The 27,527-nt window shown below is 37.2% G+C and overlaps 4 protein-coding genes across 11 annotated transcripts; 2 read left to right on the forward strand and 2 right to left on the reverse strand.

Annotated features, from left to right (window-relative positions):
* Positions 1 to 456: 456 nt before the first annotated feature.
* LOC111469429 (4-hydroxy-3-methylbut-2-en-1-yl diphosphate synthase (ferredoxin), chloroplastic) lies at positions 457 to 7,044 on the reverse strand. Of its 2 annotated transcripts, none has more exons than XM_023114689.1 (20): positions 6,902 to 7,044; positions 6,080 to 6,303; positions 5,179 to 5,336; positions 4,699 to 4,805; positions 4,519 to 4,619; positions 4,363 to 4,439; positions 3,973 to 4,092; positions 3,635 to 3,865; positions 3,160 to 3,276; positions 2,975 to 3,049; positions 2,812 to 2,889; positions 2,648 to 2,707; positions 2,498 to 2,560; positions 2,268 to 2,412; positions 2,012 to 2,150; positions 1,854 to 1,931; positions 1,608 to 1,767; positions 1,443 to 1,541; positions 1,246 to 1,350; positions 457 to 766 (listed from the first exon to the last, which is right to left on the reverse strand). In XM_023114689.1, exons 2-20 carry the CDS (start codon positions 6,288 to 6,290, stop codon positions 665 to 667), a joined length of 2,226 nt encoding a protein of 741 aa, XP_022970457.1. In that variant the 5' UTR covers positions 6,291 to 6,303; positions 6,902 to 7,044; the 3' UTR covers positions 457 to 664. The 2 variants fall into 2 exon arrangements, with proteins under 2 accessions (XP_022970457.1, XP_022970456.1); XM_023114688.1 differs by having other exon boundaries at positions 6,080 to 6,308; positions 6,902 to 7,035.
* Positions 7,045 to 12,201: 5,157 nt separating this feature from the next.
* LOC111469399 (leucine--tRNA ligase, cytoplasmic-like) lies at positions 12,202 to 19,597 on the forward strand. 7 transcript variants are annotated; one of them, XM_023114634.1, is made up of 5 exons: positions 12,202 to 12,411; positions 13,088 to 13,207; positions 14,424 to 16,049; positions 16,156 to 17,843; positions 19,266 to 19,597. In XM_023114634.1, the coding sequence occupies exons 3-4, from the start codon at positions 14,443 to 14,445 to the stop codon at positions 17,819 to 17,821; spliced, it is 3,273 nt and encodes a 1,090-aa protein (XP_022970402.1). In that variant the 5' UTR covers positions 12,202 to 12,411; positions 13,088 to 13,207; positions 14,424 to 14,442; the 3' UTR covers positions 17,822 to 17,843; positions 19,266 to 19,597. The 7 variants fall into 7 exon arrangements, with proteins under 7 accessions (XP_022970402.1, XP_022970401.1, XP_022970403.1 ...); XM_023114633.1 differs by having other exon boundaries at positions 19,276 to 19,597; XM_023114635.1 differs by lacking the exon at positions 19,266 to 19,597 and adding an exon at positions 19,049 to 19,241.
* A 1,294-nt stretch (positions 19,598 to 20,891) lies between these two features.
* Positions 20,892 to 21,513, forward strand: LOC111469433 (histone H4). The gene has a single exon (XM_023114693.1). It carries the CDS (start codon positions 20,964 to 20,966, stop codon positions 21,273 to 21,275), a length of 312 nt encoding a protein of 103 aa, XP_022970461.1. The 5' UTR covers positions 20,892 to 20,963; the 3' UTR covers positions 21,276 to 21,513.
* A 308-nt stretch (positions 21,514 to 21,821) lies between these two features.
* On the reverse strand, positions 21,822 to 25,528 carry LOC111469432. Its single transcript, XM_023114692.1, has 8 exons — positions 25,252 to 25,528; positions 24,363 to 24,851; positions 24,036 to 24,195; positions 23,053 to 23,347; positions 22,882 to 22,954; positions 22,717 to 22,807; positions 22,444 to 22,523; positions 21,822 to 22,358 (listed from the first exon to the last, which is right to left on the reverse strand). The coding sequence occupies exons 1-8, from the start codon at positions 25,330 to 25,332 to the stop codon at positions 22,173 to 22,175; spliced, it is 1,455 nt and encodes a 484-aa protein (XP_022970460.1). The 5' UTR covers positions 25,333 to 25,528; the 3' UTR covers positions 21,822 to 22,172.
* Positions 25,529 to 27,527: the final 1,999 nt, after the last annotated feature.

Consider the following 27,527-nt stretch of genomic DNA (forward strand, 5'->3'; position numbering starts at 1 on the left):
TGAAGTTGATTTTCATTTTGTTCGAGAACAAGTAGCACGTAAAGCAATGGAAGTTCGGTTCATTTCATCAAGTGATCAAGTAGCTGATATCCTGACAAAACCACTGTCTAAAACTCCTTTTACTACACATTGTAACAATCTCAACATGTACAAGACTTGTTGGGATTGAAGGGGACTGTTAGAATTGGTCAATCCATTAGAATAGCTTGAAGTTGGTCATGCCATAAGAATAGGCTTACTTCGTTAGTTTCCTTTGAAATCGGATCTATTAGTTAATCTTTTGCCAATATAAATAGAATATGTCCTCAATAGTGTGAGGTACAGTTTTGCATAAACTTGATACCCCTGACATCGCAAATTGATACCCAAACATGTGCATAGGCTAGTAGCATTTTTAAGGGCATAAGTTTCTTAAAGTTAAGGTTTTAAATTTAAAAAAGAATTGCAATTCATATGTGCAGGTTTTATAATGAATTATTATAATCCCTTTTATACCTGAATTATTTGGTGATGGAGGAATAGAGTCAGTAACATACCAATTACCCAATTTTCCATACCCCTTTTATATTGACTTACAACACATATGAAAGCTGTGTGGCCTCCCCTCTTTTCTCTTCTCTCCTACCTACCAAACCAGAACTACCATACCATGCCTATGTCTCTCTCATTCTTCTGTAGGAGGCTCGACCCACCGATCGTGATCTTTTATCAGCTGAATTAGAGCATTGGTTGCATTCTCCATAGCGATTCCACGCTTCACCACGGTCTGTAGAAAATTCATCTTCTTATCAACTTACAATTACAATATCATTCATATTCAACAATGAAGATACATTATAAACACAATGGGAGGGGAGAGAAATTACATGATATGGTTTGTAACTCATTATTTCAAATTTTGAACTGTCCACATAAACTGAAACACAAATACCTTCCCTAAGTTGAAGATATTTAGTCGGGTTTACTATAAGTATCATATTTGACCCTTTATTATAGGCAAATATGTTTATGATATTTAGCTTTCCTATCATAGGTATTATATTTGACATTTTATTACCAGCAAATATCTTGTATCCTCTTCCCATTTTCTTTGTAGTTTATCTGATTCTATAAATGATTATAAACAGAGAATTTCACCACCATTTAAGTAGGGTAGTTTTAGCAAACATTCTCATCCCTTTGAACGTTTTTTATAATTACAGTGATTGGACTACTTTGAAGCAAAAAAAAAAGATAGGACATTACCTTCCCGACATAGAGATCGATCTTTCCGGGGGAACCCCCAACGTACCCAAAGTCAGCATCAGCCATCTCCCCAGGACCGTTAACAATGCAACCCATAATTGCAATCTGATGACATTGAGGAAGAGAGGAATTTCAAGATTGAATGTTGTTTTTTTGACATCATTTCAAGAGAGTTACACAGAGCTATGTCCACTTACAGAAACGCCAGGCAGATGTGATGTCTTTTCCCGTATTTCCGCACTTATTTCTTGAAGGTCGAACAATGTTCTGCCACAAGATGGGCACGAAACATACTCCTGCAATGACACTAAATTTAGTAACCGAGAAATAACACTAAATTTCATTGACGGAAAAATTCTTACTGTCTTTGTGTTTCTCATTCTGCAGCCCTGCAGCAAATTGAAGGATGTATTTCTTATGAAATCGAAGTCCTTATCTGGGGCCTCTAGTAGGACACCATCTCCGAGGCCGTCCACCAAAAGGGCTCCCGCATTCGAACCAGCACCGATAACCAAGTCATCTCTATAAGTAGTAAGGGGAAAATAAAACTCACTCCTTGAACACTTCAAATAATAATCAAGTTAATGAACAATAACAACTATATCAACCTGTGAGTTCCCTTTGGAAACTGAATGTGATGTATCACCGGAAAACTGAGACCGTTCTCTGATAAGTACTCGAATAACCTGAAATTAACATTTGACAAGATGTTGAACAAGGGAAAGTATCTAACATTTGACAAGATGTTAAAGGAATATTGTTATACCTCCTCGCAGCATGCACTCTGCTGACCTTGTCTTCTGAATATGGTAAATCATGAAAAAGCATTGTTGCATCAATCTCTTTCAAGACAGCTAGTTCATTGTATGATTCATCACCTCGTACAGATACGACCAAGCGTGTGCCTGAGAGAATTCATTAACATGGGATGTGACAAGGAAATTAACAATATGTATGTATGTATGTATATACTGAATTAGAAACAGCGCGAACTAACTGGAATTGGAAGTAGCGCAACATACCGTCTGGTAAAAGTTTGTGAACACCAGTGGACAACTCCTTGAGAGTGACCAGAGCCATGGCATTAGGCAATGGCTTTGTGAGTTGTTCTGACAAAGGAGTTATAATACCCATACTTATGTCTATCAGCCTTTTGAGGGCTAGACGCTGATCATGAGAACAGAAGATATCAAATTTTGATTGGGCCTCACAAATAAATACAACACATCGCAAACTGAAAGTAAGTCCTTACAGCATCAGCATCATCTACTGAAGGAAGCTCTCTCAGTAAGATTGAATCCACCGTCGCTAGATCCTAACCATATTGACAAAAACTGTGAGGAAAAAGAACCCAAAAGGTTGAAAACAAATAGATTATTTTATACAGAGAAACAAATGAGACCTTAAATGGCATGCCAACAACAAGCTTCGCTGCAAGAGACTTGTACAAAAGTTCTGGCATCTGGAGTTAGGAAAACAAGAAGTTAGATAGTTTCCATTAGTCCACCGGTTGAATCTTGAGATACCCCATGGGAATTGAGGTCAGGAAAGTTTTGACTATTGCACCTTTAATTGATCCAAGGAAACTGACATGAGAACAGAACCGTCACGGTGCAAAGCACCTCTATAATCCACCTCCTCACCCTGTACAACAATCAAGCATTTCTCTTAATCCAAGTCCAGAAAGCAGTACGACAGAGTAGAATGATAAAAAAAGAAAAAAGCTGACCTCCTTTTGAATGGGCAACTGGCCAGATCGACGCTGAAAATCAAAATAGTGTCTGTGTTTTTCCTCGTATGGCACCTACAGACAAGGAAGGAATTGTGAGTTTACAATATTCAGATTAAAGTGATTGGACATAGAAGACTGACCACACAACAACTACAACAAGAAAAAAAAAAAAAGGGTCCTACCACTCCTTTCTGAAGTTCAGCTGCTCTCATTCCAAGGTTTGCCAGCCTTCTGCAAGGATCTATCTCCTCCTCCGGTGGTTCAGTAAGAGAAACCCTAATAGTGTCACCCAAACCATCCTGCACAACAGAAAGCATTTACTAAATGCCGCACAATGATATGGTTTTTACATGTGCGTATTCCTCTGTGTATGTGATCAACCTAACCACCATCATGTGAACGCAATTTGTGGAGAACTGAAAGATAATTGACTACAGATTCTTTACAAGAAACTAGAAATCTAAAAAGAGTTAGTAAAGGTGCATGCATCGAGCATTGTTCTAATGAAATTAGTCTATTTTGCAGTAGGGTTTGAAAATGAAAACCTAGTGATATCTGGATTCAGAGTTCACATACAATTTGTGCAGCAGATAACAGGGTGAAAGGCAATTATCAGATGTAGAAGGATGATCATAACTCCATTTGGTGACAGAATACCTGAAGAAGTGTCCCAATGCCAATGGCAGACTTCATTCGTCCGTCCTCACCTTCTCCAGCTTCAGTAACTCCAAGGTGTAAAGGATAATCCCAGCCTTGGACATACATTTCAGCTACAAGTAAACGATATGCCTGAACCATAATTACTGGATTGCTTGCTTTCATGGAGAAGACAAAATTATGGAAGTCCAACTTTCGGCAAATTCTTGCAAACTCAAATGCTGATTCAACCTATTAGGACGTGGAATAACTTTTATCAAGGGCATCCCTAAGCTAATATCAAAAAGGAAATCATGAAAAAAGGTTATTTATAAGAATTTAGAGGAAAAATTGCTCACCATTCCCCTTGGAGAATCGCCAAAGTAGCTCATTATGCGATCTGAAAGGCTGCCATGATTTGTTCCAATGCGCATTGCTCTTCCATACTTCTTACATTTTTCAACTAACGGAGTAAAAACCTTTCACAATTAAAATAGGAAAAAAATCACCAACCCCATTACTTGAGATAAAATTGGGTTCTTATCGCAAAATTCATAAATTACTAAACAAAAAGTCAAAATAACATAGAATTTGGTGGTGTCATAGATTATTGTGACCATATGGCTAACTAGTAACACGTGCCTTTTGTATATATTTTTTCCTGTTTCCGAGGAATACAATATTTGTAATACGCTTAAGCAACATGTACTACAAAAACACACACACACACACACACAAAAAGCTTTTACCTCCTCAATATGCTCAAGTTCTTTTTGATAATCATCATCTGTGTATTCTAGCTGTTCAAATTGAGCCCGCCTATCAGCTGAATAAAACATGAACTTGACACATGAACAATTTTTCTGAAGAAATTTTGCAGAATGTTAGTATGATAAATAGCATACCAAAATTTCCAGGGTTTACACGAATTTTATCAAAGCACTCAGCAACTCTCAATGCAACAGAAGGAGCAAAATGAATATCGGCAACCAGAGGTATATTATAACTGCAAAATAGAATTTTCAGAGAAATCATAAATCTGAAACCGATCTCCAAAAATGTCCAATGTATTACATTAAACCTACTTTTTCTGAACAAGGGTGTTCTTGATCTCAAAACATGCATCTGCTTCTTTCTTCCCTTGAACTGTTATCCGAACAATATCTGCTCCCTTGTCGGCTATTTTCATGACCTACTAACACAAATCGGTCATCTTAAAATCATATAAAAGTACATGATACGACAATATAAACTATCGAAGTTTTTCGATTATGTCGATGTCTTTCTTAGTTTCTGTAGACTCCATCATCCATATTGTCCATGAGAAGAAATCAAGAATAATTTGGACAAAGCTACAACAAAAACTTTTATTACATGATTATACAATTCATCATTTAATTATGAGGTTTCAACATGTTCAGCATCGATCATGGTGATACTCATAATCCATTCACTACAACATCTTGCAATAAAATAAGTAATCAAAGAATGTTTTTATTGTTAGAGCACTGATGAAGGGATTGCAAAATGAAAACATAGCTGAAATAGAAGAAATGCTAAAGGACCTGTTCAACTGTTCCAGCAACATCTTTGGTGTCAGTTGTTGTCATTGTTTGAATCCTTATAGGATGCTCACTACCAAGAGCAACATTTCCAACCATCACTGTCCGTGTGTTCCTCCTGACTGTTTTGTTAACAGATTCACAGTACTTCTGTCGGGGAACTGCAAGGGATGGTGATTATCAAATAAAGCAAAACCAAACTTTAAAGTACATTTTGGACATTCTTAAATAACATTTCATCTTTAGCATTTTCAGAAATTGAAATATGGGTAAAAACAAAACTAATTTGTGAACATCATTTAGTGGAACACGTGTGTCATGCATTACTACGTTCCTTAGATCTCACCATGTTTGAGATGAGGGTTCGTCGAAGTCATCATGATTCAGTGATCAATTCTAATATGCAACAATAGGTTAACAAAAACAAATCTTTATGACTCGTAGTTCACCTCATTGCTTTTGTCTTTGGATAGGGTAGCCAATGTCTCTACCAATTCTATCAGCACTCAGTATATCCATGTGAAAAATACATTATTGTTCAGGATGTACATTGAAAAATTTACTTATTAGAATCGGAGCTCACATGTTTTTACTAATCCATCGTGATTTTCTCCCTATCTGTATGTTAAACATACTCTTATCAATTATCATAAACTTTTGGGGTTAGAGATGATTTAACCCATATGTTCCTTATTAGTTTCAAATTCACTCACTGCTGTAAAGTGTGCCATTAACCTGTTTAAAATAACACCATTTCTCTCTCAATTCCAGTCGAAGCCAGATGATAAGTCAACAAAAGTAAAATCCATATTTGATTTTCATCTCCTTTATTTGCCACCAAAAATCAAGTAAAAGATGGATAAGACGAGGGCTAAATACTCCACATGTATGGTTAAAATTTTACCCAAGAGAGAACTTCCTTCCGAGGCAGGCTGAAGCTCCGCAATATCAGAGCCAGGATTTGAATTCCGTATAACCAAAACCTTTCTTCCACGAGACCTAATGCTCTTCAAATCGGAGACTTTTACTGATTCCAACCGCTTGGCAAATCCCAAGTTCACATTTCCGCCTTTCAATCCCGAAAGGTGCGACGGTAACGTTCCGGCAGAAGCCATTTCCGATGACAATCTTCACTACAACAAACCGTAGATTGATCAAAATTCAACTCAGCCCCAAAACATAAATTGAAAACGAGAGAACTCAAGAAACTCCTTCAATTCATAGAACAACCATCTCAAAAATACTTGGAGACAAAAGCCTCCGACTGAAAACCATAACTACGTTACCATAACGAGCATCGAAACAGAAAGAAATAAAAACAAAACCACTCGTAAACTTCAGAATCCAATGTGCTAGAAAAGGTTATTTAAAAAAATTACAAAATCCAGTGCATGCCACACGCTCAACTTTGTAATTTCAAACACGAATACTCATCACTCGTCAAAGCAAACAAAATTTTCCATAATAAGAATCGGAAAACATAGCAAAAACCACCTCAAATTCATCCTGGAAAAATCAGTGAAGAAAACAACTCTTACAAGCACGGTAACACGAATTTGAAAGAGAAATCAGTCTCCGACTCAGTTCAAGATGATGGATCATTACTCTTGACTCGTCAAAGTAAACAAAAATTCCACAATAAGAACCGAAAAAACAGCAAAAACATCACAAATTCATCCTGGATAATTCAGCAAACAAGGAAAGAAGTGGATAAAACAACACATACAAGCTTGAGATTCCGAATCCGGAAAGAGAAATCAGCCTCCGATTCGAGAGGAAAGTTTGAGAATGATGGAGGACTGAGGCTGAGAAAGCAAAGAACTGGTGGTTGTAGGAGAATTCGCCCGGAAAATTGTGGACGATTTTATGTATTTGAATTATTAATTAATATTTTCGAACATGGAATATTTTTTTTTTTAAATATGAAAATGGAAATAAATAAATAAATAAATAAATAAAGGTTTAATTGGTATTTTGGTCACCATAACCAAGCAATTTATTATTATTTTTTTTTAAAAAAATCATAAATGTTTATTTCCAATTATTTTTTAGGCGATAATATTATAGAAATATTTTAATTCTTAGCCAATTCAAAAAACAGAAACTTCTTAATAACTATGACTCATCAAATAATGATTTTATTTTTTATTTAATAATTTAAAAAAAAAACACTTAAATTATTAGTAAAAAAACAAAAACTATTTTTTTAAAAAAGTACTGTTTTTTAGTTTTATAAACTTCACCTTGTTTTTTAAAACACAACCGAAAATAAAAAAAAATAAAAGTAAAAATAGTTTTATAATTTTATAATTAAGAGCCTAAAAATTAAATAATTTTAATTTTTATAAAAAAAATAATTAAATAAATAATTTGTATTAGGAAATATTCAAATAAAAGTTAAATGCATTATAAAGATAAACCACAATAATTATAATAAAAATAAATAAATAATAATTCAAGTGGATAAGTGAAATAACGACAAAAAACGTTTTCCGCAGAGGGCAGGGGGTATATACCGATATGTATGCGTTTCAACTAGATGAAACTACTATATTACCCCTTGCATTTAATCAAAATTACAAAAATGCCATTGACGAGAGAGACGCTAAATGTTCATTTTATCGTTATTATTATTAGTAGAATTGGTCGCTATAATAAATTTTCAAATTAAAAAAAATAACCTTCAAAATTAATATTAACATATTGTTCACTCTGAGTATAAGCTCTAGTAACTTTGTTTTGAGCTTTTACAAAAAAAGGTCTCATACCAATAGAAATAATATATAAATCTTTGATCATTCCTTAAATTAATTAACGTTGGACTCCATCCCGACAATTTATATTTAAAATTTTGTATTGGTATTTGAAACTTTCCTATTTAGGTATCTCGTTCAACATTGAGCCACACATGCTCAAAAAGGAAAAATCTTTGTGACACGTGACACACCTAAGACCTCTAGCAAGTACAGTGTATGTATGTAGAAATACAAATCTCATATATATATATTTCAATTATGACTGTGAAATCCCACATCGGTTGGAGAGGAAAACGTATAAAGGTGTGGAAACTCTTCCTTAGTATACGTATTTTAAAATTATGAGGCTAACGATGACACATAACAAACCAAACACAGACAGTCACTTGAGCTATTACAATGACCCATTTACAAAAGCTTAAACGTGTCATCCAAATCATTCATATGGAGACGTATGAATGGAATATTATATACTAAACTATGAAATATCTCATCACTGTATATAAAGTCATTCATCGATAAGATAATTATTTCCCAAGACCGTCGTATGCAACTCAATCTAAATCTTTAGTGAGTTACGAACTCTTGTATATGTGAGCATTTGTTTGCAGGAGTGAGAGTGTTTGCTTGTAGCTGATTCAATTAAGTCGACAATTTTGGAGATTTACAAAATAGGAAGCTCGGAGCATTGCCTCACAAAATAGAATTTGCTCTTTCTCGGGAAAGTAGATGAGTAATTATAGTGTGAGGCTCGAGCAATGGAGTCCACCCTCTCATCTGTCTAAGAAAAACTCGATTTGTGATTGAATCATAAATAAAACGTTCATTAGAGGAATAATGATATTTAAGATATATAAATACAGGGGTAAAACGAGCTTTTGACCAAACCCTAATGATATATATCTCGTGAATAATTTTAGAAATCGAAACCGACCCAATTAACGTGTGGTTGGAATACGTCTCTTCAATCCAATAAATTTTTTTGGCAAGTTCTTTTAAATAATTTTTCCTTCTCTCCTACATGCATGGATGACTTTATGAAGGTAAGTTTTGGTGCTATCCCCTCCCTACCATGTAATCTCTCATCAAAGGCCAAATCAATTATTTTCTTACTTGGAAAAGGCTTATTAATAAATAATAATAATTTATGTGTCATTTATTTAACTTTATATGTAAACAGCTCGTCAAACTGATCACGAAGCCTATATGATTTTTGGGTGTACGGTAAATTTATCTGGGTTAGGTTTTGATTCTCGAGTTTGCATATCTGTTAGAAATCATAGGCCTCCACAATGATATTATTGTCCAGTTTGAGTATAAGCTCTCGTGACTTTGATTTTAGTTTTTCTAAAATGTCTAGTACTAATAGAAATGTGTTCATTACTTATAAACTCATGATCATTCCCTAAATAAGCCAACGTGAGACTTTTCCCAACAATACTCTCCGTAAAATTAAAAAAATTTATAAATCTGGAACGATGAGGATGCTCCTCAAGTGTTCCAACACTTTTTTTTTTCTTTGTAACGGGCAACGTTGGTTGGAAGCTAGAACGATGAGAGGAAAGTGAGCGAGAGGAGAGAGAAAGAAAAATATATTTTAAACATATATATTAATGTCGTAATTTGTTCATGAGACAGAATAAGAAAATTTCGCGTTTATGAAATGATATCTGATATTTGATTCTCATTAGACATATGTTTCCTTTGAGGTTAGAGTGTTTGATCTTGAAATTCAAATGTTTGAGTCTAGAAGAAATCTTTCGATCTTCTAAGTAGTTAGGTCTTCAAGGAATGTTTATGTAACAGCTCAAGTCCACCGTTAGTAGACATAGTATGCTTTGACTCATTACGTATCTTCATTTCTCTCTCTAGTCGATGTGGGATCTCACAATCTACCCACACCTCTTAGGGTCCCAACGTCCTCGCTCGCACACCTCCCGGTGTTTGACACTGATACCATTTATAACGGCTCAAGCCAACTGCTATTGAGATTGTCTTTGGTGGGTTCAAATTATGAACCTCGAAGAGAGTATGGGTATTGTGGGTTTTGATGCATTTGAGCTCAATCTCTTCGGGCTGTTGGCCCAATAATTTAAGAAGGTCATTTTGAGCTTATTTGAATTTGGGCCTAAATATTCTACGACCCAATTTGACCCAGCTTACACTCACTCGATCGAATAGCCACGATAAAGAGACACGTGACATATTTTTTTGTCTCCAAATTTAATTATATATATATATTTTAAATTTAGATTGGGATAAATTTTTTAGTTAGGCTCGTTAACATCTACACTGAGTGATCGGTCCGCTAGTTCACACAAATCCGAAGAAGTTATTACGAACGAGCCACATGTAGGGAAACTTGCACGTGTGGTTCTGGCCAGGCTTTCCTGAGATATTTAATAACCTTGCTTCTGCTCGTTGCTGGCGCACCTCTCCTAACTATTGCCCATTTATTCTAAATTGTGACTTATAAATGTTTGATATTTTTGTTTTTATAAAGTTTTAATTATTAATGTAATATGTATAGTAAATAAATATATTTTTTTGATCAAACTTGAAAATAGGTGGTTGAATTGGATTATAAACGTCGCTTGAGCAACAAATTTAACTAACTTGATATTTGAAAAATTTAACCCAATCTAATCCAATTTAACTGGGCCACACACATATATATATATATATATATATATATATATATATATATATATATATATATTGGAATTAAATTCCTAAGTAATTTTGGTTGAAAGCACAACTTTGAATGCAGGTGGCCGGTTGTTGAGAGGAAGCGGTTTGTTTAGATGAATCTCGTCCCATCACAACTATACTAAGAAAAGAAGAGTAGGTTATGACTTCCACAAGGAAAATCGTCTTAATGTCGCTGAGGAATGTGAATTATCTAACATACCAAGTAGAATCTGAAGGTGATGTCTCACGATGGTTGGGAGGAGAACAAAACAAGGGTGTGGAAATCTTCCCCTACCAGACGCGTTTTAAAGCCTTGAGGGGAAACCCGAAAGGAAAAGTCCAAAGAGGACAATATTTGCTAGCGGTGGATCTGGGTCGTTACAGTATAAGATTACCAAGCTAACGTGTCAGTAAGAATATAAGAGAGTATCATTAAGTGTCGTCAGATGTAAGTTTAATTAGGTTAGATGGTGCCCTTCACCATAACCTCAAAAGTTAGGGATTCATCATGACATTAGATGAGCGACTCTGTAGTTAAGTTCGTATAGTGAAACATGGAAACTCACCAAATTTGGTGTCAATCGGACATCATATAGATGTTCCACGTTGGTGTAGGGCTCTTTGTTAAAATGACGTAAAAATGTCTTAGAATGTACTATAAGAGAGACATGGTGTTAGCTTTTCACCATTCCTAGGTCTCATGGCTTGAGCGAGCTACCCCTTAACACATGTGAGTATTATGGTGTGAGTGAGCATTGTAAGACGAGAAAAAGGGTTTTCGAGGATAGTGTCAGGTGCTTGCTAACAGTGCACCCCTTTCCATGCTCTAGCACGTGAGCATTTCAAGATAAGTATCTCAGACGTTTTCCTTTAAAAATGAGTTTTCGAGGACAGTATTGGTGCTCACGTCATTGCACTCGATCCCTTCAATCAAAAGTTAAAAAAGTAGGGTTGGGCTTTCGACACAGTATGTATAAATGATTTGGTATGGAGGTAAGAGAGTTCATCCTCAATAATACTTGGATGAATGGATGTCTGATAGATTCTAATTATAAAACTAACTCGTAGGTCAGTTCTTGATAAGCACGCTTGTGTTATTTGTGATGGTCGATGATGTCTTGAGGCTTGGGGTGATATCATAAAACATTAGTTGGACTCAAGAGTCTTCAGTTAACACGATATTTGGGTGTTATGTCCTTTAAGCATTATAATGGTCGACGACTCTTAGAAAATGTTTAAATCACTCGATAAGTATTATAATGCCCTCGACCAACCTGAAACTAGTGTCACAACCGACCCTACTTTTAAAAAAATTAAGAATATTTGACGTTTGTAACCGATGTTAGTGATACATCAGTGACTTGTAAACGATTGATGTTTGAACTTTATGAGATTTAGATGTTAATGTAACATGCATCATGAATAAATAAAATTTTAAAAAATAATTATAAAAAACAGACAATTGAACCCAACCCGAAAATAGTCAAAATATTAAACTATATATTAAAAAGTCAAAATTGATATAATTTGGCTAAACTATCGAAAAGTTGCATCCGATTCTATTTATTATTTTTATTTTATTTTATTTTTGAAGTTTGCCCTAATTTCTATCTTTCCATTTCCGCTCAGCCTCTCTCCCTCCACATCCATTGCAAGCTTGTAAACCTCCAACCGACAACCACCGCCTTCCGGCGTATCGGACGGCGGCCTACTGTCACTCTCTATCAAGCCGTCTGGTATTGCAGCTTGTAGGCTCAAATCTCAACCATTTCCTTTCTCCTTCTTCTTGGTGTGATTGCTTTTTCACTAAGAAGTCAATTTCATGTGATTTATGCTCTCTCAATTATCGTTTCTATGTAATTTATTTGTTCTGCCTCCATGTTTAATTGTTTTAGCTCCATGATGTTGGTAGATTATGCAAGTACTTAGGACTTTATTTCAGAATGTGTATGTGTGGATATTTCGTCGGCGGCACTGATTCTTTTTAGTACGCCCTCTCCGCCGCAGTCTCATCCATTGGCATCGATTTTTCTTTCTTCTCTTTCAATCTCCCTGTCTGCTGAACTGCGCTGGCACACCTTTCCGACAGATTCGGATTTTCTAAAAACTAATTGATCTATTGCATATAAATATGAATTTTGTGTTTGTCTAAACTCTATATTTATGGGTCTAGTAGATCGATCATGAATTTTAAAAAATATCGAAGTTCTGAATTAAATTTGTAAGTTTGAAATGTCAGGTGCCAATTAGTCAATCTTCAAATTCAGGACTAAATTTGTAATTGAACTTTTTTTTTTTCTAATCCATTTTGTTTTCTTCTCTGTTCTTATGTTTTTTAGTCTCTTTTGGTTGTCTTATTTTTATTACTACTCGTTATTTGCAGCATTCAAATATTTATTTTTGTGTTTTTAAGCTTCTTTTGTAATATATAATTCTTCTCATTGTCAAAAGCATTTGATTTACAGGGTAAGCATACTCCATCTGTCGTTAGTTTAATAATTTACTAGTCTCTCACTGGCTTTTTCTCATTCCGCGAAGAGCTTTTTGCCATTCTCCACAAATCGTTGCTCTGTTCTGAATATAAGGTATTGACATGCCTTTTTGTCTCCCTTTGTCACTCCCTCCTATGAAGTTCCCCCTTTAGACTTGAAATCTGGGAGTTTGTAAAGGTTTTGTTCTAATACTACTTCGTTTGTGTTGTTATTTTTTTCTTTTCTACTTTGGGGAGAGGGATGAATTTCATTGGTGAATGTGGGTTTAAGCCTCATTTATGTTGTTGACTTTTGAATGTCAAGCGAATGACCCAGTTCATGGATTGAATTAACACAAATAGTTACCTAGACCAGTTAGTATATTCAGGTATTCGGTTCACTTGCGGTCCTGTCTTCATTTGTGTGTCAAATGAATTATTTTGTTATTAATTTTTTTACGGGATAATTTGTTTTAAGATTAAATACTCTTTTCACCGACTAAAATGAGTGTGGAGTAGTCAACCTGAGCATAGCTGAACTGGGTAAAGCATATGCTTTCAACTTAGAGATCTGAAGTTCGTGACCCCCACCTCCAAATATCTTGTTGAACTGAAAACAAGTGTGAAGTTGTGTCATTATTGTTTTAAAATATAATTTGATGTTTGGTCATCAATAATTTGTTGTAGGGTTATCTTGTAGTATACAGTGGTGTGGTACACGTGTGATTTTATAGGCTAGACTTCATGTGCACTCCTAAGATTTACTTTCTTTGTGTCTTGTGGTTTATGAAATTCTATCCCTTCATGTTTCAAGATAGAAGGAAAAAGAACTTTGGAAGTTGTACCTATTTTATTTTAAAATCTAAATAATTAGAGTAAATTACAATTCTGGTTCAAGAGTTTCCACCTGTGTCTAATTGGTCCTCAGACCACATGCAAAAACTCAAGGAGCCAAGGTGTAATGTAGCCTAATAATTATAGTGGTTGAGAGACAATGGTTAAAATGATGGTTAGAAGTGAGGTCCCCTATATCTATTGGAGATTAATCAAATTTTTAATGGTACTTGTCACATATAGCCCTTAAATTAGGATCAAACTTGAATAGATTTGAGTTTGTAATATGTACCTTTCCTGTCACCCTTCTAAATGGGAGTGGTTTCTTAAATATGTGCATACGCACGATATGCACAGTTTTAGATGACACATGAAAGTTCTTTTATTAGATGAATTCATGGAACTTGACCTACTTTCTTGTCGTGTAAATGTTTTGTATGCCTTAAATTTGTAGAGTGTTTCTTATGGTGTACTTATGATGCTGTTGATGCCTGCAGATTTTTCAGTCTTACAGACATGGCATCAGAGAGTGGGAAAAGCTTTGCCCGGAGGGACAGTCTCCGGGATATTGAAGCAAAGGTTCGAGTTTTGTGGGAAGAGAATGATGTTTTTAGGGCAGAGGCATGTGAAACACCACCTAAAGTGGGCGAGAAGTTCTTTGGAAATTTCCCCTTTCCTTACATGAATGGATTTTTGCATCTTGGTCATGCCTTTTCCGTTTCAAAATTGGAGTTTGCTGCAGCATATCACAGGCTAAGAGGTGCAAACGTCCTATTACCATTTGGTTTCCACTGCACAGGAATGCCTATCAAGGCCTCTGCTGATAAGCTTGCTAGGGAAATCCAACAGTTTGGTGATCCACCTGTCTTCCCTTCTCAAACAGAAGAGCAAGAAAACTTGAAAGCAGAAGCTGAGGATACAAATGAAAGTAATCCAACATTACCTGACAAATTCAAGGGTAAGAAATCTAAGGCAGCTTCTAAGTCAAGTGGACAGATGTACCAGTGGGAAATCATGCGCAGTTTTGGTCTGTCTGATAGTGAGATATCCAAGTTCCAAAATCCTTATAATTGGTTGACATTCTTTCCTACTGTGGCTATGGAGGATCTTAAGGCTTTTGGTTTAGGTTGTGATTGGAGACGATCTTTTATTACCACTGATATGAATCCATTTTTTAATTCATTTGTACAGTGGCAAATGAGAAAGTTGAAATCCATGGGGAAGATTGTGAAAGATGTCAGATATGCTATATATTCAACCTTGGATGGCCAACCCTGTGCAGATCACGATAGAGCATCTGGTGAAGGGGTTCTACCACAGGATTACACACTGATTAAGATGGAGGTTGTGGCTCCTTTTCCTCCTAAATTGGGAGTGTTGGAGGGTAGGAAAGTGTTTCTAGCTGCTGCAACGTTGAGACCTGAGACCATGTATGGTCAAACAAATGCATGGGTACTACCTGAGGGTAAATATGGAGCATTTGAAATTAATGATACTGATGTATTTATTATTACCGAACGAGCTGCCCTTAACTTAGCCTATCAGAAATTTTCTAGGATTCCTGAAAAACCAACTTGCTTGATTCAGTTGACTGGCAATGATTTGATAGGCCTCCCATTGAAGTCCCCTCTAGCCTTTAATGAGATCATTTATGCTCTTCCCATGCTTACAATTCTCACAGATAAGGGAACTGGTATCGTGACCAGTGTACCTAGTGATGCTCCTGATGATTATATGGCCATGCATGATTTAAAATCAAAACCAGCTCTTAGGGCCAAGTATGGCGTTAAAGATGAATGGGTGCTTCCATATGATATTGTTCCCATTATTGATATCCCAGAATTTGGAGATAGAGCTGCTGAAAAAGTTTGCTTGGATTTAAAAATTAAAAGTCAGAATGAGAAGGACAAGCTTGCTGAAGCTAAAAGATTGACGTATTTGAAAGGATTTACTGATGGAACACTAATTGTTGGTGAATTTGCTGGAAGGAAAGTGCAGGAAGCAAAGCCTTTGATTCGGAGCAAGCTAATTGAAACCGGTGAAGCTATCCCATATAGTGAACCTGAGAAGCGTGTTATCTCCCGGTCTGGAGATGAGTGCATTGTAGCCCTTACTGATCAATGGTGACCATCACCTATGGCTATAACCAACTCTTTTAGTTAATGATTAAGCATATCATTATTGACCTAACAATGATTCTAATCTCTACTCTAATGGTATTCCTAACAGGTACATCACATATGGGGAATCGGAATGGAAGAAGTTGGCTGAAGAGTGCTTGGCCAACATGGATCTGTTTTCTGATGAGACACGGCATGGATTTGAGCACACACTGAGTTGGCTCAACCAGTGGGCATGCTCGCGAAGTTTTGGCCTTGGAACTCGTATCCCTTGGGATGAACAATTTCTAGTTGAATCATTATCTGATTCCACCATTTACATGGCTTACTACACCATTGCTCACTTTTTGCATAATGGGGACTTGTATGCATCAGATGCCTCTGCAATCAAGCCCGAGCAGATGACCGATGAAGTGTGGGATTTTATCTTTTGTGGTGCCGCAGAACCAAAATCAACTGGTATCTCACAGTCAGTTCTTAATAAGATGAAACAGGAGTTTGAGTATTGGTATCCATTTGATCTTAGGGTTTCTGGAAAAGATCTTATTCAGAATCACTTGACATTCTGTATTTACAATCATACTGCAATTATGCCAAGGCACCATTGGCCTCGTGGGTTCAGATGTAATGGGCACATCATGCTTAATTCTGAAAAGATGTCCAAGTCTACTGGGAATTTTAGAACTCTGCGTCAGGCAATCGAAGAATTTTCGGCCGATGCCACACGATTCTCATTGGCTGATGCTGGCGATGGTGTCGATGATGCAAATTTTGTTTTTGAGACCGCAAATGCTGCAATATTACGTTTGACTAAAGAAATTGCATGGATGGAAGATATTCTACAGGCTGATTCTGCTTCATTCCTTAGAATAGGCCCTCCATCAACTTATGCTGATCGGGTATTTGAAAACGAAATCAATATAGCTGTCAGAACGACCGAGAAAAATTACAAGGAATACATGTTTCGAGAAGCTCTGAAGACCGGTTTTTATGATCTCCAAGCAGCTAGGGACGAGTACAGGTTTTCATGTGGCGCTGGAGGCATGAATCGTGATTTAGTTTTCCGTTTTATGGATGTCCAGACGCGACTTATTACTCCAATCTGTCCACACTATGCAGAATATGTTTGGAGGGAAATGTTGAAGAAAGAAGGATTTGTTATTAATTCTGGGTGGCCTTTGGCCGATTCTCCTGATTTAACTCTCAAAACTGCGAACAAATATCTCCAAGACTCAATAGTTTTGATGAGGAAGCTTCTTCAAAAGCAACTTTTAGGATCTAAAAAGGGCAACAAGAAGGGTGCTCCTGTCACAATGGTGATTGAGGACAAGAAATTAACTGGCTTGGTATATGTGAACGAGCAATTCGACGGATGGAAAGCAGAATGCCTAAGGATACTCCGAAGTAAATTTGACACGACTAGACGTACGTTTGCACCAGATAGTGAAATAATGGAGGCACTACAGAACAGTTCAGTTGGGCAGGCAGCAGATTTTAAAAAAACACAGAAGCAATGTATGCCATTCTTGAGGTTTAAGAAGGATGAGGCTGCTGCACTTGGGGTTCAGGCCTTGGACTTGAAGCTTCCATTTGGGGAGATAGACGTCCTTAGAGAGAACTTGGAGTTGATCAAGAGGCAAATAGGTTTGGAAGAGGTGGAGATTTTGTGTGCGTCTGATCCAGATGCTCTTGCAAAAGCCGGTGCTTTGGCTTCATTGTTGACTCAGAATCCTCCATCCCCTGGGAATCCTACTGCCATTTTCTTAACAAGTTGAGAAAAATATTCAAGGCATTCTGGTGAGGGTTAATTGTCTTTCTGGCTTTATAATCTACTGTTTTCTTAGACTCGCTATTTTTGCTATACGTTTTTTTATGCAATTCTAGATTTCCGATTTTATAAAGAGTGAATTTCTTTTGGCCCAAAAAATAAATTTTAATAGGTCGGTGTAGTTTTCTTTGAAGTTTTAGTTTCAACACGTTGAGTTATCATGGGTAGAATGTTATAATTGTGAAGATATGTAACAGCCCAAGCCTATCGCTAGTAGATATTGTTCTTTTTGGACTTTTTCTTTCGGGTTTCCTCTCAAAGTTTTTAAAACGTGTCTGCTAAGGAGAGGTTTCCACACCCTTATAAATGGTTCGTTCCCCTTTCCAAGGGATGTGGGATCTCACAAATCACAATCCACCCCCTTTGGGGCCCAATGTCCTCGTTAGAACTCGTTCCTCTATCGATGTGAGATCTCTTCAGGTCCCAATGTCCTCGCTGACACATCGCCTGGTGTCCACCCTCTCTTTGCGGCCAAACGTTCTCGCTAGCACACCACCCCGTGTCCACCTCCCTTTGGGGCTCAACGTCCTCACTAGCACACTGCCCTGTCTGGTTCAGATATCATTTGTAACAGTCCAAGCCCACTGCTAGCAGATATTGTCCTCTTTGGGATTTCCTTCTCGAACTTCCCAGGTTTTTTTAAAACGCGCCTGTTAGGGAGAGGTTTCCACACCCTTATAAAGAATGTTTTGTTCCTTTCCCTAATCGATGTGGGGTCTCACAATCCACCCCCTTCGAGGCTTAGCGTCCTCGCTCCTCATTCCTCTCCAATTGATGTGAGATTTCACAATCTACCCCCCCTTCGAGGTTCAACGTCTTCGTTGGCACACCGCCTAGTGTCCACCTCCCTTTGAGGCTTAGCGTCTCACTGGCACACCACTCGGTGTCTAGTTCTAATACCATTTGTAATAGTTCAAGCCCACCACTAGCAGATATTGTCCTCTTTGTCCTCTTTGGATTTTTCTTTTTAGGGTTCCTCTCAAGGTTTCAAGGTTCCTCTCAAGGTTTCAAGGTTCCTCTCAAGGTTTTTAAAACACATCTGCTAGGGAGAGATTTCCACACCCTTGTAAAGAATATTTGGTTCCCCTCTCCAACCGATATGGGATCTTACAATCCACCTCCTTCAAGACCCAGCGTCCTCGCTGACACTCATTCCTCTCTCCAATCTGTGTAGGATCTTACAAGATAATTTCAACGGATACTTTTTGGTATGATCGTGGGAGATGAGGCTTCATGGCTCAATATGGTACAGAAAAAAGTGTTATGAGTACGTTGCAAGTGGCATCTTTGTTTGCTTGTTATTTGCAATCCGTGCATCTACTGTTGGGCCAAGTTTGTTACATTGAACTTTTCACGCATTATTTTCAACCTTAGTGAAACATAATCTATAGTTTCTTGCAGCATCCTGTTGATGTCCAAGTATGGGGTTCATGGTTTTCCCTTTAAGTTCTACAATGCATGCCCGTTACTTGAACTATCCCTTCTTTCGGTGCCGATGTTACTCGTAAGGCTTCGATTATGAGAGCATTTTTCAGTTTTTCTGCCTGCTGCCATGAGTTAACTTCACTGATTGTGAACTGAATGGTAACTGTGAAAGTTCTTATTAATGATAACTTGTTTGCATTATTTAACAGAAGACAATTTCCTTGCAAAAAAAAAAAAAAAAAAAAAAGCATTCGTATATCACACTGTTGCTACTAATTTCACTTGTTAGATCAAGGTATACTCAAATCTTGGTTTTTGGACCTATGTTCTCTCTCTCTTTTGATTCACTAAATTATTTCATTCTCTTTTGTTTGCTCTTTTGAGATGTAATGTAATGTATGGCTTGGAGTGAAAATTGTTAGAAAGTACCAATGTATTTCGATTCATAATCTTTATTATAGATCGATGTGTTGAAATTCTGCTAGAAAGAAAAGATTTTGTGGTACGGGAGGGAGGGCGTATGCTATCGTGTCGGAGCTATGGGAAAAGAAATAATAGAATTTAGAGTGCTTGAGAGATCTCGGATCGGATGGATGGGTTCCTTGCTAGATTAAATGTTTTTCTATTATAAATTTTTTTTTTGTGTATTCTTTCAATTTTTTTTTTAATGAAAAGGTTTTATAAGATGGGTATGTCGTAATTTGAACTTCTCCAAGAGTGTCTAAGTTTTTTTCTTATTGGAAGAAAAACAAAATTATATTATTGTTCAAAGTTATGATCTTTGGTATGAGAACGTTCTAAATGAGTTCTTCCTAAATGAGTTATTCCTCCAATCACCTTAAATCACCTGTGTTTAAGCCATCACGAGACTAAACTTCGAATAAACAAGAACTCGTTGAAGTAACTCAACAAATTTCATCACAATCTAGTGTCGATTGAGAGGATAATTCATCTGGCGTTCAAGTTGATCACGAGATGAAGTTGCAAGTTTTATCCATCACCCTAACACTCAAATAAACACGACTAACCAAAATCTCAAATCGAGGCAACATGATAACATGCAAACAGACAAAATTCGTTGCTATTCATTATTTTTTTAGATAGGAAAAAGGTTCACGACCCAACCTAATAATTTGTTTTTAGATTAGTTTTGATTGGACGGTCGAATTGTATATTTTTTTAATTATTTAAATTTTTTTATTAGATTAAAAAATCATATCATATTAATAACTAAAATATCCAATATTTACCGGAATATTTACGAGGCATAATGTATTACTAACATTTAGAACGTAAAAATTTCTAATTTTTATAACAATTTTAAAAATATGGTGAAATTGAGTTCGATTATAATTAGAAGGGTTGAGAATAATAGCGTCGTAGGAACACTTTGTTGATTCTTTGGAAAAAGAAAAAAAAAAGGAAAAAGAAAAATCCTCAATCCGCGAGACACATTCATCCAACCACTAAAGGCACAATCCACGTGAAATCGGACGGCCATAAAATAAAATTGTTGCGACACACGGATCGCCATCCAACGGCCAACCTTCCATCTCCTTTCTCTATAAATACAACGAACTCTGTCAGTTTTCTTATACAGGGGGCATCTAAGTGTTTTCTCTGTAGATTTGAATCCTCATCTCCCAACCTTAAGCTCAGCGACAATGTCTGGCAGAGGCAAAGGAGGAAAAGGCCTTGGAAAAGGAGGAGCGAAGAGGCACCGGAAGGTTCTGAGAGATAACATTCAAGGAATCACTAAGCCGGCGATTCGGCGTCTGGCCAGGCGAGGCGGCGTAAAGCGTATCAGCGGCCTGATCTACGAGGAGACTCGCGGCGTTCTCAAGATTTTCCTCGAGAATGTTATTCGCGATGCCGTCACCTACACCGAGCACGCTCGCCGGAAGACCGTCACCGCCATGGATGTTGTTTATGCGCTTAAGAGGCAAGGTCGCACTCTTTACGGCTTTGGAGGTTAGGGATTTTAGGATCTAGGGCTTGGATATTGGAGATTAAATGATTTCGGTGGTTTGAATGTGGAAACTGGTTCTGATTCTGGAGAAAAACTGTATATTATTTCTGATTATGTTAGCATTGAACGTTGATTTCGATCAGCAGCGAGCTAATCGTATCTCTCGTTTGATGGATTATTCTGCAGCTGGAAATCTTCTTTTGTCTAATTAGAAACTGTTTGTTTCAGACTCTGAAGTTACCATGCTTCTGTTTGTTGGATCTGATTTCTAAACGATACTCTCTGAGTATTTTAGATCATTTTCAGATGTAATCTTCATGCATTGCTTTTCCAGATGAAAATTTCACAATCTCTTTCTCTGACAATTCAAGAGATATTTGAAAATTTTAGAAGTTTTCGATCTCCCGCTTTCATTTTCGATTGCGATGGGATTCGATTATGCTAATTAAATTGCCAAATTGGTTTAGAATAAACGATGACTTTCATTATGATTGTTAAATATCAGTGTTTTTTTGTGATTCAAATTTTTGGTAGTTTAATTGAATAACCGAACGTACGAGTGATTTGTTCTATAAAACACAAATCTTCATAACATGAACTTTCTCACAAATGGACACAATGAACTCATCCACCACTGGGAAGAACATTGCAGCTTGCTTCTGCAAAACGCCATGAAAAAAGAACCAAAAAGAAAGCCTTTGAAGCCAATTCCTCATTGACTTGAAAACACAAGTAAACAACACCACAAATCTCTCATTTACACACAGCTTAGTTTGCCTTGACCGGATCGATCTTGCTAGCGAAACCATCTTTAGTATACGTAGCAAATTCAACATCTGCTATTGTTTCTGTAGTATCTATCTGGCTCAGGCTGGTGTCGATACCAGCCTCAACGGTTAGCTTGTTATGCACTTGATGTTCTAGGGAAATGACTCGGTTGTGTGATCATCTGCGTTTGATGTTGCTCCAATGAAGCTTGCCATCTTCTTCTCCATCTGATAAACTCAACTAGGATCGAAGTACCGCTCATCACGACACCGAACCCGGTAAATGTTGCAAGAAGAATAGATAGAACTGCTTGGATGCCAACCTATTGCAACCAGGGAAGCAACAACACCAGATTGAAAATAACATCTTAATTCAATAAAAAAGATTTATGTGCATAGAGTTCTCACCACGGTGTAAAAGATATGTGCGAAGAGAACGACAAGAGCAAATTGAAACGAGGCGTACACCCAGACGAATCTTCTCTTAACTATATATAATTCACGAGGTTAGGATACTGAAAATTTGAAATCTTGTTCCATAATTAGTTTCGAAATGAAAAAAACGATCACACTAATGGCTGCAAAATGACCACTTTTCGACACGATGATGGTCGGCGAACTCCGAAACTAACAAAAGCGATAAGATCAGATAGGGTTATGCAGCATTATTAGATTGCCTACCCATAGTTGATGAGGTCATGGATGAAAGCAGACCAAGTACACAAGAAAAAGGCAGGGATATCGCGATTGCACCGCTGCCCATTCTACCAACCTGAAAGACGATGGCGTTTTTCAAGGGAATGTGCCGAGAACTCAATGAGCAAAACGTAGAGACGAGAATCGTACCAGAAGTTGCTCGAGAAAACAGAAATAGGCAAGCATGCTCACGATGACGAGCACGGGAACTTCCTGCCAGACCCTAAAAAGATTTGCACATTGAAAGTTGTATCAATAGGATGATCATAAAAGAACAAGCTATACAAAGATGAAAATCGATGGTATGTTTAGGTCGAATACCTGTATCCATTGACATCTTCCTGCAGAGCTCGGATTGCTCCGGTGCTTCGAGCTCTAATACTTTGAATCCGTAACAGAGTAACGGGTAAGTTTCGGACCTCTTCCTTGCAGATATCACATGTCTTATTGCCCTTGATACTAAACCATTTGATGGCGCAGTCCTCATGTGCCAAAGCCAGTTCACCTTTGCAGCTGCATTCCATCTTTAGCGTCTCGCCGCCCTCGCACAACTCGACCAAACAGATTCTGCAAACAGCTTCTTCTTCAGGTATATCTTCACCAGCATTATCTTCTTCTGAACCATGAAGAAGACACCATCAAATTAGTTTTTCAAATGAACTTTTCCCCTTTGACGTGAGTAGAAGATCTTGCTAGTAACGTCTGTGTAACGGTCCAAGTCCACCACTAGCAAATATTGTCCTCTCTGGGTTTCCCTTTCAGGCTTCCCCTCAAAGTTTTTAAAACGAGTTTGCTAGGAAGAGGTTTCCACAACCTTATAAGGAATGCTTCGTTTTCCTCCCCGACTGAGGTGGGATCTCACAATCCATCCACCCCCTTTGGGGCCCAGGGTCCTTGCTAGCACTCGTTCCCTTCTCCAATCGATGTGGGACCCCTCAATCCACCCCCTTAGGGGCCAAGTGTCCTTACTGACACACTGCTTCTTGTCCACCCCCTTCGGAGATCAGCCTTCTCGCTGGCACATCGTTTAGTGTCTGGCTATGATACCATTTACAATAGCCCAAACTCACCACTAGTAGATACTGTCATCTTTAGACTATTTCTATCGAGTTTCCCCTCAAGGTTTTTAAAACGTGTCTGCTAGGGAGAGGTTGCCACACCCTTATAAGGAATGTTTCGTTCTCCCTAACCGATGTGGGATCTTACAGTCTTAACCGTTCGACCAACTCCGAGTCAGTTTCATTAGAAAGAAAAACGAAAAAAAGTAATAAAAAAGTAGTCGATATTCTTTCATCGAATCATACCAGCTTCCTCTATGGTTACATTTAGCTTTCCACTTCCTCCCTTCACAAGCGGAGTCGAAGGAATAACACGAAAAAACGAGTCCATCCTCCTCAAGCTCGACTCTTTATCATTCAATGGGACCGAAAAAGATCGAGATATTTGTCGTTGCGCTCCTTTTCCCTGCACAAAACACAAAGATCAAATAACATTACACAAGTTGTACATGTGTTCAAATATAACTTCTTGTCACCTATATAACCAGACATGAAAAGAACAAAGAATTTATCGGAAATGCTCGAGCCTTCGACCCGGTTAAAAGGAGAACAATGACACAAGTGGATACATACCATAAGGTTGGTAGCTCCTCCTCTACTTCCTCCATGTGTCGATTCAGGGTTCGAGTGAATGATCGTAGTAACAGGTAGAGATGAAGTCCTCTTTATCCTAGGGGTAAATATCTTAGTAAGAGACAAGGACCTAGCTATTGAAGGCTTCTCTTGAGCCCCATTGGATGAACCTTCAAGAACAACGTTGGCAATCTTCTCAATATCTGAAGAACTTCTATGGATGAAGCTTAACTTGGGAAAAAGACTTCTTATAGATGATTTGCCTCTAGATGAAGATGGACCAGGTGATCCAGATCCATTAATTCTTGCATCTGAGGGGCTTGGTGTCAATACAAAGTTCACTTTCTTAGGAGTTTGAGGCATCTTTATAGCCTGATAATCTCGAGGCGACGATTCGGGTGTTCGAGACGGTATCTCGAGTATAAGATTCGGTCTCTTCCATTGATTAGAATGCTCAATTTCCTCAGTTATCCCAGCTGTCCGCTCATCCTGGATGAAGAACTGAAAATAAGAACATGAACAAGAACAAGAACAAGAACAGGGCATTTCACAGCACACTCAGAGAACAAACTTAGAACTCACCATGAAGATTTTAGGTATTAAAACTACTGATAATCGATCACAAATCAACAGAAGAGTAGATATCATCACGATTCATCAGTTTAATCTAAGGATTCAATACTTAGAACATGAAAATCTAGACTAAAACAGGTACAATCCTTCACTCCTTTTGTCTCTTAGCTCAGTTTTAAGTAATGTTCTTACAGAATTGCATAAAGAAAATCAGAGGATAAAGAGAAAACCCATTAAAATAAACGAGAAACAGAAGATTACCCAGAAAAGAAAACATAAAAGGAAACAGAGAACATCGTTCATTCATTGATCATACCTTTTCGAGAGGAATGGAAATGGTTCCCTCACGTGAACCCATCTCAGTTCCTTGAAGAACAAGCTTATCCCCGTTTTCCATTAAAGCTTAGAATCCACAAACCGCACAAACCCAGAAGAAAAAACTCGCCAAAAACCACGAAGAACATTCAAATTCGATCGGCTTTACACAGAAAAAAGGCAGGAGAGAGAGAGAGAGAGAGAGAGAGAGAGAGAGAGCTTGGAGATGGGGAAATTAGAAAGAAATGGGGAATTGGGTGTGAGAAAAAAGTGAAAAAAAGGATGAAAGATGAAGCCCCAACGCTATATTTATTGCAGCAAAAGGTGCAGCTACTGACGCCACTGGCACTGAATAAGCATTGCTCTTGCTGTGCCATGTCTAACTGTGGAGGATACCAATATATCCGGATGCATTTTAAAATTTGTGGGCAAAGTCTGAAACGGAAAATCAAAGAGAACAATATTTATTAGCAGCGAGCTTAAGCGGTTATAAATGATATCAAAGTTAGACATCGAATGATGTGTCAGTGAGGAGGCTGACCCTAAAGAGGGTGGACACAAGGTGATGTGCGAGCAAGGATGTTGGACCCCAGAGGAGTAGATTGAGGAGTCCCACATCAATTGGAGAAGAGTTTGAGTGCTAGGGAGGACGTTGGACCCTAAAGAGGGTCAATTGTGAGATTACACATTAGTTGGAGAAGAGAACGAAACCTTTTTTATAAGGATGTGGAAACTTCTCTCGAAAGGAATTGTTTTAAGTTTTAAAATTTTTGAAGGAAAGACTGAAAATAAAAATACAAAAAATGGCAATATTTGTTAGCGGTGGGCTTCAACAGTTACAATAACCAGACACATCCATGTTAGGCGAATGCATTTAAACACTCCAACCCTTTGTAAAGACTTGAGCTTAACCACTCCAAAAAAAACGAGATTTCAAGTGGCCTTAGAGAGCGGTTACTCTTCTTGCTTCGTGTTTTTTTTTTAAGATTTTTTTTTTCTTGTTCGATTCAAGTTTTGTCATTTTTTTGGATTTCTTGCATTAAGATTATATATTTACAAGTTTACGAACTTTGGTTGGCGTTAACTTTCAATTTTAAGTCACATTCTGTCAGTTTTGATAGTAAAGAGTTCAAGTTCAGCTAAAATGTTGTCGAGAACAAGAAAAAGTAAGTGAGAGACAAATTGTCACTCGTGGATACAATGAACGAGTTATCGTCAATTTTGTCAACCTCGTCAATAGTGTAATGAAGGGTAAAAACGACACTGGCGTTAAAGAAAAAGAGGATCGAGATTCCAAGGATAATGATTTCGTGCTCGATAGATTCTCCACTTGTCAATAATGGAAAATATGAATGAAAAGCATATATTCCATTTTCAATTTTTGATGGTGTGAAATTTACGGATTTCCACAATTTGTTTATTCATTTTAGTTATATATAATATATATATTGCCGAGGATCTAAATTTGAACTTGATGACTCAAACATTCTCCTGCAATATGGTACGTGGTTATGTTACTTACACCTCGTTTCCAAGCATAAACACTATCCTCACAAATCATCATGAGTCCTTACACGATACTTTGTCTTCATTCATGTGCATGTTAAGAAAATTCCAAGAGGTCACATCGAAAACCTTCCCCTGAATCTCAATTCCGTGACCTTCTTTCACTCGTTAAATAGGTTTCTCTCATGAACCTCGTAAACTATTAATCTGTTTCGCTCCTTCCCCTCGTATTCCAGTATCTCGCTTTCTTTTTCGTGTTGTTGCAATGCTAACGAGGTACTAGCTTTTCTACCGAATTCGTACATGAAAAAGTATATCCAACTTCAAAACGAAAACACCCTTAACTACGAAGTTTGTTTGATTGAGCTACAGAATAGGAACACTTTGTCGGTATACTATAGGTAGTGACTTTCAATTCATTTAAGCCTTTTTTAGTCATACTATTTCAAGATTTCTCATTTCTGGTTTCCATTCGATTATTTCTGCTCAATTTAAATAAATAAATAAATATAAATATAAATTAAATTAAAAGTTGAGTCTTTAAACTTTTAAAATTATGTTTAATAGGATTTTAGAAACTTAGGTTATGAATATTAAATATTCTTAATCTTTTTTTAGAGTAGGATATGGTTGGGTCGGGTTGGGTTATATTCCAATTTTCAGCCTTACCAAAAAAAACGTCAACTCGCAAACCGAATCAAAATTTCAAAATTTTCAACAATTCAGCCAAACTCAAACTAAAGCAAAATCTAATTTATAAGAAATAACCGA

This window comes from Cucurbita maxima, unplaced genomic scaffold (assembly GCF_002738345.1).
Source record: "Cucurbita maxima cultivar Rimu unplaced genomic scaffold, Cmax_1.0 Cma_Scf00040, whole genome shotgun sequence".
Classification (NCBI taxonomy): domain Eukaryota; kingdom Viridiplantae; phylum Streptophyta; class Magnoliopsida; order Cucurbitales; family Cucurbitaceae; genus Cucurbita; species Cucurbita maxima.